The following is a 13,712-nucleotide window of genomic DNA, read 5'->3' as shown; positions in this document are numbered from 1 at the left end:
TATGTGAACAGTAATACATAATTCTCAATATCAGATGCCTCATTTTAAAGATGAAAACATCTTATATTTTAAAGTAACTGTACAAAATCTGTAGCCTAGTGAAATTTGTGTTCCCTCTTCCTTACTATTTTACAGAAAAGGTTTATTCAAAAAAGATGAAGAGCAATGAAATATTTTTGAGTTATGACTTCTAAGATGTAATTAACCTTTTTAGGAAAAGAAATGTATTCACTTCCTTTTCTCTTCTTTTTCTTTTAGGGATTAGATGGAAATCCTGGAGCACCTGGCCCGCGAGGGCCAAAGGTAAAAATATCTTAGATAATTTTTAAAGAATTAATAATTAACGAAATATAACTGGAAAATCCATGTCCCTTGAGCCTCACACTAACAGAAGCATCTAATTGCACAGGGAGAAAGAGGACTGCCAGGTATCCACGGCTCCCCAGGTGACATAGGCCCCCCAGGGATAGGAATTCCTGGCCGAACTGTAAGTGAAATTCAATCAAGTTTTTGAAACCCTGTTGACCCAATGTTGTGAAATAAAATCCAGCAACAAATTTGAATACGGAGAAAAGAGTGAAATGGTCAGAGGAGATACAAAAAGTGCTAGTCAGAGAGCAAGAATTAATGGGCTTTGTGGTTATATCCTAAGCACAGAAGGTACCCACTGTTTGTTGACTTACAGATGCTAATCACACGTACACTGATTTTGAATTAGAAGAAGTTATTTAACACTTTATTCCTCCATTCTATATATTTAAAAGTACAAATGAGTGTAAGATTATGAGAATGCCCAATATCAGGATATTATATATTACTGTTTGTTTTTAATTAGAATAAAATGAAAAGTTACTTTTAAAGTGAATGGAGTGCCTATAAATGAGATATCAAAACTCTCTATGTAATATCTTAGAGAAGAGAGAATAGAGATAGTTTTTGATAGTTAAGACAAATAATAGAAAGTTTTTTGACGTGTTTTAGCTATAAGGGTAATAATGATAATAATGACCATTGTATGCATACTTGTGGACCAAATAGCAGTAAGAGATAAAACTTTTTATTTACTACGAAAAAAGATAAAAGATTTTGGGACAAGAAAAGTGAAGTAGATGGTTATCCCAAAGACATTAATTTGGAGATTGGCCTTATCGTGAGAGGTAAAAGAAGATGTAAATAGTGAATGGTTATATTGTGTGTGGCTGGTGTTTGATTTTCCAGGGTGAGAATATAAAGACCACTGGAGATGAGAGATTAAACAAAGCAAAAAAGTAGGTCAGGAAATTATTAGGGGAGTGAAGGAGGTTGAAGCGAAAAATAAACCAACGATCCAAAAATAACTTAAGCACACCGTATAAATAGAAAGGAAGCAAAAGGTAGCTTTGACAATATGAATATTTATTTAAAAGTAAGAAGGGAAAAGGCAATGAGCAGGTAGTGAAGCCAGGTGCTGAGACCCCAGCTCTTTACGCACCCAGGTGATCAGTCAGTTCCTCATCCAGGGGTCCATGGTCATGAGACAGGGATGGATCTGTCACCATTAGGTTCACTGATAATCTCCCAGCCTCATTTCAGCTACCCCAAATTCCAGTTTTCTAACATAGAAGAGAATAACTGAAGTTTTGTTTCCAGTTCCCGTCACTGAACACTGGTTCTGGCAATTTCCTCAGAGAAATGACTCCCAGTAAAAAGCAGGAAGGAGAGGAAGCCCCAGGCCGGTTACCCTGTGGCCGGCCAGTGTCTAGCAGACAGAACTTGGGCGTGTTGTTTGTGCGCCCGTGAGTGGGCAGGGACCGCCGGCGGGCTCGGGGGCGGCCCAGGTGTCTGAACACAGTCACGGTGGTGCTTCCAGCACTGCATCTGGTCAGGTGTTCACCTGCCACCCAGAACTCTTGGCCAGCTTTGCAGAGAGTTTTCAGAGTGTGCAGGGTGGCAAGCCCTGTTGTCCACTATGTAAATTACAGTACTTGGCCCTTTCTCCCGCTTGGGTAATCTATGGACATTCCCAGCAGAATTCTGATCACTGAATCTCCTTCTCTTCAGGGCTCCCAAGGCCCAGCTGGAGAGCCAGGGATTCAGGTAAGCTACTTAACCAAGTTATCTGGCACAGCAAATCCATCTTGCTGACTGGGGGTGGGGGTGGGGGGGAATGGGGACAATTACTAAAAGACTATCCTTGTAAGTAACTATTTTCCCCCTTTGCCAGGGTCCTCGAGGTCTCCCTGGGTTGCCAGGAGCTCCAGGGACCCCAGGGAATGATGTAAGGACAGTTTTTACCTACTTCCCCTCTCCCCCACACCTGTCTTAATCTGAACCTGTGCCGAGGTGCAAAGATTTGAACATGCTGCTTCTGTTTTCAGGGAGCTCCTGGGAGGGATGGAAAGCCAGGGCTGCCAGGCCCCCCAGGTGACCCGGTATGTTGACAGTCTGTGCCTGATTTATGTATCTTTAATGCACGCAGCAGGCAAACAGCCTACCAAGCAAGTTTTGCTGTCCAGACTAATTAGAATGCTCAGTGACTGCTTAGTGATTTTGTTTATCCCCACTTTTTTGTAGAGGGGAAAAAAAATTCAAGCTACATCAGCATTTTTGTGTGTGTGACGAATACTTATTTCCCGAGGGTATAATTCAGCTGTACAATTTTTGCCCCAAGCTGAGCCTTGGTGTATAATGTCTCAATCCCATGGAAAATTGAGTTAAAATACAAAGCCACAGATTCTGTTCTTTCTAATGCTAGTGACGAAATGAACTTCATTTTTCTAAATGAAAGTCTGCGGGTAAGTTTCCCACAATATGGTACATATCTATTGATTCGGTGGCTTTAAGAATGCTGAAATGGTTCAATTACAAAACTGGCTTGAGTAGGCTTTTCAGAACAGGTTTAGGCACTAAATGGGTGTTCCAAAGTTTTATTTTAGGTTAAACCTTGCTTTGAGTGACAGTGAAATCCCTTTAAATAGCCTCCAAATTGGCTGTTATAATTTAAGAAGCCATATGGTATATGACATTGTATTAAGAATTTTGTATAATAAAACCCAAATCTGGCCTCTCGGTTCTGAGTCTCACAAATCCTCCTACACCGTTTGAGCCTCATGTGCCATCATAAGTTACGTGCAGAGGCGTATCTTGGCCTTTAACTCCCTCACTGAGTGAATCATGTGTGTATGTGTATTGACTGGGAACCTTTAAAGCATTACTGGGGTTTACGGTGTCTCTCTGAAAGGACGCTTTAAGACACGAGGCCAAAGCACTGCCCGAGTCCTGTGTCTGTTTCTGGATAGGAAACATTGTGTTGGCCAACCACCCTGATGGTGAGGCTCTTCTAAGCCCTACCATTTGTCACCATGGTGACAAATCTCAGCTGGCCTGGTGTTTTGAGGGAAAACATCTACATTCATTATGTTTGTATTGTATTGTGTGCCTGTATATGTATAATTACATGCATTGGGGTTTTTCTTCTCCTTATCCACAGATTGCACTTCCTCTCTTGGGAGACACTGGGGCCTTGTTCAAGGTACTCTGTGGCTACATAAGAAATTATGTGTTAACTTCTGGGAAAAATCAGAAAGGAAATCTTTACGAGAATTTGAGTTAATTGCTTAGCCTGAATTAAAATTCAGTTTCTTAATGGCAGAACATCTTTCAGAGAGAAAAAGGAACACGTATCTGTATATGTCTAGTGCCACTTATACTAATTCCCCACTCTCTTCTTTACCAGCCTCTCATTTTGGGTGTGGAGGAACAGGGAGGCAGGGGAGGAGGTGGTAGTTCTGAGATGAGCTGCAGGAGAGGAATGGTGTCATTAGTACCCTTGAGTAGATGTTCTCTCTCTGCAGCAATAGCTTTCTCTTAATGGTGTTTACCCACCCAGGCTCATCACTATGAAACCCAGTCCTCCTCACGGTATCTGCCCTGGCCAGTCCAGGATGGAAAGCAATGCTGCTCAATAAACAGCTAGCTTGCAAGGCTGAGTTTTTATGTCATGGGATTTTACAAAGTGAGCTACAAAATTCCATAGCTGACAATTGCCCTAACACCTGTGACTCTATTAAATAAAAATGATCTCTACCTATTATCCACCTCACAGGGAATTAATCTTGCTACTGTTTTTTTTCTTTAATACTTTCCTCTATCTTATTTGTAAAACAGATGGGGGATGGTTGATAATAAGACACCTGGAGGTTGTGTATTTGCATGTTTCTTTGTGGAATGCTAAGACTGAACCCAAATGAAAGTCTGTCCCTTTATATTCCACTCAAACCTCATGTGTCGTATCTGTCAATGTATGAATGGACAGTATATCTGTACACACACACACGAGCTATGTGTGTGTATATGTGATCTATTTTATATTCCCAGCATTTAACCCAATGTTTCCTGCAACAACTTACTCAATAGTAGGCAGGCAAGAATATTTGTTGAATTGAATTCACAAGACTAGAATTCTAGTAAATATATTTGTCAGGTGATAAAGGTTTTGAGAATAGTATATGAATATAAATGTCAATGTAGATATAAATATAAATATATGGGGGGGGTTTAAGACTTTCAAAAGCCAACATTTTCTCATAAGTCAGAAAATAGGGGCTTCCCTGGTGGCACAGTGGTTGAGAATCTGCCTGCTATTGCGGGGGACACGGGTTTGAGCCCCGGTCTGGGAAGATCCCACATGCCGCGGAGCAACTAGGCCCGTGAGCCACAACTACTGAGTCTGTGCGTCTGGAGCCTGTGCTCCGCAACAAGAGAGGCCGTGATAGTGAGAGGCCCGCGCACCGCGATGAAGAGTGGCCCCCGCTTGCCACAACTAGAGAAAGCCCTCGCACAGAAACAAAGACCCAACACAGCCCTAAATTAATTAATTAATTAATTAATTTTTAAAAAAAGAGCAAATCCTATTTTTTTTAAAAAATAGTATTTATGGGGGCTTCAGGAGGATCTTATGTTTATTGAGTTATGATTACATGCCAGGCAACACACTGCTTTACTCATATCATCTCACTTAACCTGCGCAAGAATCCCATGAGTTCAGGCTGTGGAGTTTCCCATTCTGTACACGAGAGACCTAAATTCTGAGGAGTTAAGTACCTTGCTCAGAGTCACACAGCCAGTAAGTGTGACATTAACACAGGAGTGCAGGTCCTCAGACGGTCAGTCTCATGTTCTCTACGAGGGCAGTGATGTTGGAAATGGCAGGATTGTAGGAGTTATATCATTGCGGAACAGTTAGGGCTCTTTAAGATCAAAAAAAATTATTGACTATCCTGATAGGATGTGGCAGCTCCCACTACAGACAAAAAGACTGCAAACAGGCTCTGACAGGGAAAAGAAACAGGGCTCCGATGGCCTCAGACATGGAAGTAGTCAACAGTTTCACCAGGGCAGCATCCCCTTAATAAATGCCCTTGCCGGGGTCCAGACCCAACATCACCTCATGGGGGTTTTGAGTCTCAGGGGAGCCAGTTGGCAAGAGGTGGGCAGGACCCCTGACTGAGTCCCAGCAAGCTGTATTCAGTAGGAGAGAAGCATGTAGTTCCCTAAAGCATATGGGAATTTTAATCCTAATCCTGTCACCCAGTACATTAACTGTCCCACTCTGTCTTAAAGTCTTTAGCGGACTTGATCGTCCTGCTTTCTGTTCTCAAAAACTGTGTTTGAATAAAGTGTTGAAAAGAACTGACATATTTCCCAGCCCGAATGATGTATACCTTCAAAGACCTTCCTCCAGGTTAATCCGTGTGTCAGTCCTTCTTTGAACAAGCTTGTGTATTAGCTAATAACTGCGTCTTTATCCTCTCCGTGAGAAAAATCTTAAAAGATATTTTTTCAAGAACCTTAATGAAATCCACTTTCCTTCATTTACCATTCTAGTAACTCTAACCTAAAGATGAGGTCAGTTTGAAATGACTCTAGAAAATCCTATTGACTTGTAATTATCTCCATTTTTTATGTTTTATTAAAACAATCATGAAACTACCACAACATTGTAAATCAACTATACTTCAATAAAAATCAATTGAATAATCCATCCTAAAATGTTACTTATATACAAAGTAGAAATAGACCCACAGACATGGAAAACAAACTTATGGTTACCAAAGGGGAAACGGGGGAAGGGATAAATTAGGAGTTTGGGATTAACATATGAACACTACTGTATTCAATAGATAACCAGTGAAGACCTACTGTAGCACGGGGAACTATGCTCGATATTTTGCAATAACCTATAAGGGAAAAGAATCTGAAAAAGAGATATATATGTATATATAACTGAATCACTTTGCCATTTACCTGAAATTAACACAACATTGTGAATCAACTATACTTCAGTAAAAAAGCAATCAGTTGAATAATCCATTCTAAAATGTTACTATATATTGATGTGCCATGTTATAATGTCTACAGATACAGTAGACGTTCTTTATACTTTTTGAAATATGGAAAGCTTTTTGGTTCTCTGAAGTCCTCAAGCGTCTCTACCTTCACAGTTTTTCAGATTGAGTAGGGGTGGTTCTACAATTATGTATGTGCTTCTTAACTCCTGTACCAGCACATTAGCTCAGTGGAATGATCCTAGTGGTAAAATTAGTTTGGGAAACTTTGCACATTCCAACTCCTTCTCATGTATTCCAGCTCTAAGAAGGACAACCACAAAGAGAACTGTTCTAACCTAGCATTTTTTAGGCAAATTGCCTCAGAACCTTTTCAATATCATACAAAACTAGTCTTCCATGGAGCATATGTTTGGAAATCAAACTTGTGCTGATATACACTGGGTCAAAAATATTGAACTTCATGGCCTTTCTTGCCAGCTTCCTGTCAACGGCAAGCTTCCATTCCCTCTTTATGTTTAAGGATTCTTCCCTTTGGTTAAAAAGATGGAAGAATTGAGGCTTAGATTGTCCTACCTTTGGTCAATTGTTAAATTTAAGCTGTCTCCCCCACTCAGTAGTCCCTATTTTATGCCTTTCCTGATCATATTTTTATAACGGTTTATTTAAAAATAAGCCTCTGTAGGCTTTATGTGATAAGAAGTTTATCTTGTGAGTTCAGGTAACTAAATTGAAGTGTCTGTAGATCAGCTAAAGATTACAGAGAAGGCGATGGAAAGGTGATTCCACTTATATTTCCTATCTGCACTTGGATTTGGCTTAGAAGTCAAGTCCCAGCCGCTCAAATAATTGTTTCCCACATGAGTGTTTCCCCTAACAAATAAAAGGTTAGTAAGCTGTGTTTAGGGTTCTCCAACTGATTGGGCTCTCAAAAGGGGAAATCCTTTCTTCACAGCTTTCTTTCTTTCTTTCTTTCTTTCTTCATTCCTTTCTTTCTTTCTTTCTTTCTTTCTTTCTTTCTTTCCTTTCTTTCTTTCTTTTTCTTATGACTTATGAGTTTATCTTTTAAAATAGTTTTTGCCTCCCCAAAAGTAGTCTTTCAAATTGAATAAATTAAGTTTCTGAAAGTAGAATGACATAGCAATGGCTATCACTCAACTCTCACAAAAGTTCAAAGAGAAGTTCAAATCCAATCAATGAATAATGAATCTCCAGTGACCTTATCTCTGTCTTCATTAGAACTTCTGTGGCAACTGCCAAGCCAGTGTCCCTGGGCTGAAAAGCAACAAAGGAGAAGAAGCAGGCGCTGGTGAGCCTGGACAGTTTGATTCTGTAGCCCAGAAGGTAAGAAGGGGGCTAAGTGTTGGTGGACCCTGGAGGTGACACATGGTGCCTTCTCTCAGCTGTGACTGCTCTGTCCTCTAGGGTGATGTAGGGCCACGAGGTCCTCCAGGAGTCCCCGGCAGAGAGGGACCAAAGGTAAGGAAGTCTCTCCTCTGTGCAACCTTTAATTCAGGGTAAGAAAAAGAAATACGTTTTAAAATACAGTCCTTTTTCTTAAAATATTTTGAAAAGGTGGTGTAAAAATCATTTGCAGATGTCATTTATTTTTCCCCGATTCTGTCCAAATGACATGCCCCAAGTGTCCTGAGAAGAGATATGTTCATTTTCCCAAAAGATGACAAAATGACTGAGTGTACTAACTAAATGTATTGTGTCTCTAGGGGAGCAAAGGAGAGCGAGGCTACCCCGGGATACGTGGGGAGAAAGGCAATGAGGTAAAAGGCTCTTCTCTGATCATGCAGCCCTACTGTTGATTCTTTCCATGTGACACAACAGAAGGACATCAATTTTCCATATCTCATGTTTGATGCTAAACAAATAGAAACAGAGACAGGTTTTTTCCAAGTGTTAACACATTTAAAATAATACGTTGATGCTTATTTTCAGTGATCCAGTTTCTGAGACAAGGGAATTCAAACACAAAGTTAACATATCAGTTACTACGTTTCTGTTTTCTCATAGCAGGTAACAATTCCAGCTCTCTCAAGATAAAAGCAAGAAGAAAGAGGAAAAGGAGATTTACTGAAAAGAATCCCAAAGTAGCTCATAGAATTGAAGGGATAGTCAGCAACCAGCCTAGGGATAGGGGCAGCTCCAGAACTCAGCAGAACTTCCCTGGGCCGCTGCTGCAACGTGGCTCAGTTTCACTGACCTTGGTTTGTTTGTATCTCTGCTCAACTTTCAAACTCTTGGGAGGAAGAAAAAAAAAAAACTATCAAATGGGTCTGCTTGGACTGGTTTAAATCAGCTGCCCACCCTCCCACTAAGGTTCAAAGTCAAATGTGCTCTTGAGATGGTGGCATAATTTTCTGACTCTCAGCCACACTGATGCTCAGGATAGCATTCTTTCCTGCATAATTCACATGAACTCTTAGAAAAACCAATTAGGATGATGAATTCTTGTTAGTTTAAACAGTTTTGATACTAATAATTCTTAATGAAAGTAAGTAAGCCATCTAGTAACCTTGATGTTAGTGCAGAAAATCAAAATGATATAAAGTAGATCTTCTTTTTTGAGTTGGAGTTATATATTTCACATTATAAATTATCATCGTTGTTATTGTTTTTAATTAACATGGATTCTATTCAAGAAAACTGTGAGGATTGGCTTGGTTTTTGTCCAAGTTAAAAATTGAAGAGCAAAGAAATACAACATTTCTTTTCATCTGTAAATAAAACAGTAAAGGCGGGCTTCCCTGGTGGCGCAGTGGTTAAGAGTCTGCCTGCCGATGCAGGGGACACGCGCATGCCGCGGAGCGGCTGGGCCCGTGAGCCATGGCCGCAGAGCCTGCGCGTCTGGAGCCTGTGCTCCGCAACGGGAGAGGCCACAGCAGTGAGAGGCCCGCGTATGGCAAAAAAAAAAAAAAAACAGTAAAGGCATTTTATTTTCTAAATAAGGAAGAGTTATTGAGCTTTTGCATCTTCATGCTCCACAGAAAGCTGCACTAAAGTACAAGCACAGTGTCTGATTTTAATAGTCTAACAGCTTTTAACTGCCTAGACTCAAGAAGTAGGCTTTAAAGGTAATTGAGAATGTAATAACAAAAAGATCAGGAAATAATTGGAATTCAGGCTTTTTCATAAGTGACTCTAAATTAAATTTATTAGAAGTTAACTTTTATTGATTCTTCAGAATCCTTAGCACTCCTGGTGAACTGAAATCCCTCCTTAATCACTATTTTAGTGTGCTTTTCCTTAAGTACACCTTGCTGGTTCTTTAACACAGCGTACACAGACTTTGCACAAGACACTTAGACAATTCCAGCTAGTTGAGGAGGAGAGTCTCCACATCACATGAATAGTATGAATAAACCTGAAGTAACATACTAGCTCAGTTGGGCCTTTGGGGGGTAACGGGACAAGGCAGCTTGTCCCTCTCAGGCAGGTGGGAAATATTGAATATTATCTTGTCTTCTACTTGGACTCAGATACTCCCTTAAATTTTAATTTGCTGATTGTTTAAGTGAATGAAACTTTGCCCAAGAACATATGTATTTCCAGCTGGCCAATAAACTATACTATTTTAATATGCATATAATATCTAATCATACAAAATCTAAGATGTCTGTTCTACCCTTAGTGGAAAAGATGCAGAAGGACACCCTGTCTCTTTGAGGAATTCCCAATTATTATTTAATAATTATCCAATGGTCGATTTAATCCATTTGGGAACTTAAAGAGAGGAGTTGCCTTTCGGTTTATTGCGCTTACAAAAGTGACATTACCCTCAATGGTTTTTACAGGTGTTGTTTCACAATGCAAGGTAGCAAATTAGCAGGTGCTGATAGAACACAGACTTACCTCTCATAGTCAGAGGGAATTCTTGCTTGGAATACAGGTCTTTCTACAATATTTTAGAATAATAATTGATAGATAGGACAGGAAAAATACTGTCAGCCATAAGTTGTAGCAATGGAAAAATATTCTTGGTAGCAACTGAGGTAGGACTTGCAAAATCAAAATATCAGAATAGGGAAAGTACTTAGCTCTAATGATCCTTGACTATGCAGTAAATTTTAATTTGTATTTTAGTTTGGTAAATATGCTAAATTGACTGTCCTACTCTTTAATAGGTATTTGTCTTCTTTAATGACCTTTCTTGTCTTGTATAATTACCTGCTTGCCCTTTATACATCCATAGTAACTTTTACCCTTACTACAGAATTTCAGCTTGTTCAGAGAAAGATGGCTGAGAATGATTTCTTTTTATTTATGGACTGAGGTTTACTTTAAAGTTTAATGGGGTCATCAAAGGTTAATGAGTCCCAAGCTTATAAACTGGACTACCTAAAGACTCACTCAGCATCTCTAGACTGATTCAGTGTTGAGACTAAAAGTAGCAAAGAAAAAAAAAATACATATGAACACACGTATCTTATACACGTACATACAGAGAGAATTTTATGGAAATGTGGGTGTTTTGAGATAAAGCAACTTGTGGCATAGCATTTATAATCTCCAGACATTTAGAGATCCATTCCAGAAGGAAATTTGTTTCCTTTCCACGTATAACCCCATAAACAAGTTAATGGTGGGGGAATAAAAAGAGTCAATACAACATGCCAGTGTGTACTGCCCACAAATGCACATGGGCACACACACACACACACACACGCACACACGCTGAGCGTTGCCAGTGAGGATGATACCATCTTGAAGAAAGTATATGTCCACATTAACACAAGTATACATAAGATTTTACCCAAGACTCTTGTTACATGAGGAATTTCGGCACATTCAAGGAGAGCCTTTCCAGCATTTCTTCACCTCCCATCACATGGAAAAACCTGAAGGAACATATGATCCCATTAGGCATTAGATGGACAGACCTGGCAGAGCTTGGTCCTTAATCCCACTGATGCAAAGAACCTTGATCCTGTAGAACTTTGTTCCTCTAGAGCTCCCATAGGTAACTATGTAGCAGTTTTACCAGGGTCACTTCACCTGATATTTAGAATATGTATAAAATGCACATTTCATCACAGTAAAGGGCAGAGGAATTTATTATAACAATGAATGGTTTGGCACTATAAAAGGATTACTCAGTAAAGAAAATTCAATCCTGAAAAAGTGGAACCGTTCAAAATAGAACTTGACACGTCATATGGTTATGTGAAATAATAAACGGGTATTTAAAAGTATATTTTTCCCATTGTAGAAATCATCTGAGTTCCTTATAGAAAACTTGAGAAATACACAAAAGCACTAAAAAGACAAAAGTTATTCCTATTTGTACTTCTCCGACTGTTGGTAAAAGTCAGATTGCTGTCCACCACCCCTCATCCACAATTCCAAAGTTCAAATGCCTCTGAAAACCCGGGAAATTTTTCCCAAGTTTGCAGCAAATTTATTTGGCAGCAAAGTCTGACCTGAAGTCTCATGGAGCTAGTCTATTCATCCCACTTGGTGAGACTATCATATGTTTTGCTATAGAAATATTTGTGTGTTTATTAGCAGGTACTGCCTCAGGTGCCATGGGAGTGTTATGTAATATCCAGTATGAGCACTGTGTTCCCTTTGAAACAAATCTGAAAATTCAGAACCCTGAAACACACCTGACACTAAAGTTTCCAGATAAGGCATTATGAGCCTCTATCAGTCTCATATTTTATGAAGTGCATTTCTAAGTTTTTAATAATTTGGACCTTTATGTAACATTTTGTAACGTTTCCTTTTCTTTGTTATTCAATAGCTTTTGAAACATGGTTTTAACAGTTGCAAAACATTTCATATTATGGATTTTATGTAACTTATTTAACTAACATTCTTTTGCTGACTTACTTGGTAAAGGAACAAATTAATTACACGAGTTATCAGTTAATCTTACCAATTCTTCTTTGAATATATAAATGTATCCAGTATAATTAGCATGACGCTACAAATCTTAGGTGGGGCCTAAGAAGCTATCTCTTCACTTTTACCTTTAAGCCATTAAAGGGTTATAAATTTAAATTCGCCAATGAGGTGTATTTCTTGTAATGAACTGGCCGGCTAAACTAAATACTGGATCATAAAACAGAGTCCGTTGTTCCACCAACTGAAAGAAGCATTAGTGTAACCATGTATTTCTTTGATGGCATTCTGCTCATCTGAAATTTGTATTTTCATGCTTTAGCAGTGCCAGCTTCTCAAAGATGGCTATTGTCAATGGAGGAGCTCTGTGAGATCAGAAATGTTCTATGAATCACCAACACATTAAATTATGTTTGTAACAAATTCCATGTCGTGGCATTTTAGCTGGCCATCCTTACTCTTAGAAAACGGGAGTTTGCAGATGACAAATGTGTTTCTTGATTAGCCAACAAAGATGGGTAGTTTTCAATCGTCAAAATATTTGATGAACTAGGGCTTCCCTGGTGGCGCAGTGGTTGAGAGTCCACCTGCCGATGCAGGGGACACGGGTTCGTGCCCCGGTCCAGGAAGATCCCACATGCCGCGGAGCGGCTGGGCCCGTGAGCCATGGCCGCTGAGCCTGCGCGTCCGGAGCCTGTGCTCCGCAACGGAAGAGGCCACAGCAGTGAGAGGCCCGCATACCGCAAAAAAAAAAAAAAAGAAAAAAATTTGATGAACTAAAATGCTTTGTTTCCAATGATATTACATTTTATGGTAGGAACTATCTCTTTTAGGGTCTTCAAGGCGTTCCAGGCCTTCCAGGTGCTCCTGGCCCGACTGGACCCCCTGTAAGTATTTGCTAAAATGGTCTCACTCAGAGTCCATATCTGCTGGTATGACGCAAAGTGAACTAACATTCTTTATTGATTTTTGTTCTCTGTTCCTCTGTGTGGAGTATGCAGCTATTGCTGGGAAAAGTAGCATCCAACATCTCAGATTTTTGTTAGTATTCCTTAAGGCTGCTTGGGGTTGTGGAGACTTGTCATGAAAATTCTACCAGACCAGAAAGCAGACTGTGATGAAGCAAGTCTATTTGAATAGACGTTGGATGTAGAGGAGCGTTAGCTTTTTTAGCTATAATTTTTCTGGCATCAACCTTAGGGACAGATATTCAGATGGTTACACCCTTACATTTTTAAGCGCCATAAACTAAGAATTTATTCTCTAGACAGAACAAAAAAAAAAAAAAACGGGTCAAGGATTATCAGATTCAATTTACTTTTATTCCTGTTTCTGACTTAAAATACGCTCTACTTTAGTCGGCACATTTTTCCGCTGTCTCTCTCAAACGCAGCATCAGGGCCTTCAAAACAGGGTCAAAACAGGGTCTTCAGTTACCCTGTTTGCTTAAAACAATCTTTTTTTCCTTTCCCACCTGCTAAACCCAGTCTATCATGAAAGCAGAGCTCAAATCTAGGGTTGCCAGTTAAA

At 39.7% G+C, this 13,712-nt stretch overlaps 1 protein-coding gene across 1 annotated transcript in view; it reads left to right on the top strand.

Annotated features, from left to right (window-relative positions):
- Window positions 1–1,992: 1,992 nt before the first annotated feature.
- COL19A1 (collagen type XIX alpha 1 chain) overlaps window positions 1,993–13,712 on the top strand; it is a 54,419-nt gene continuing 42,699 nt past the window's right edge. The window contains exons 1-5 of the mRNA XM_024754548.1: window positions 1,993–2,076; window positions 2,204–2,257; window positions 7,566–7,670; window positions 7,752–7,805; window positions 8,051–8,104. Coding sequence (XP_024610316.1) covers window positions 1,993–2,076; window positions 2,204–2,257; window positions 7,566–7,670; window positions 7,752–7,805; window positions 8,051–8,104 — 351 coding nt within the window. The remainder of the gene's footprint in view (window positions 2,077–2,203; window positions 2,258–7,565; window positions 7,671–7,751; window positions 7,806–8,050; window positions 8,105–13,712) is intronic.

This window comes from Neophocaena asiaeorientalis, unplaced genomic scaffold (genome assembly GCF_003031525.2).
Source record: "Neophocaena asiaeorientalis asiaeorientalis breed wild unplaced genomic scaffold, Neophocaena_asiaeorientalis_V1.1 scaffold1028, whole genome shotgun sequence".
NCBI lineage: Eukaryota > Metazoa > Chordata > Mammalia > Artiodactyla > Phocoenidae > Neophocaena > Neophocaena asiaeorientalis.
Note: the sequence above shows the minus strand (reverse complement) of the source record. Positions and strands in the feature narration are given on the sequence as shown.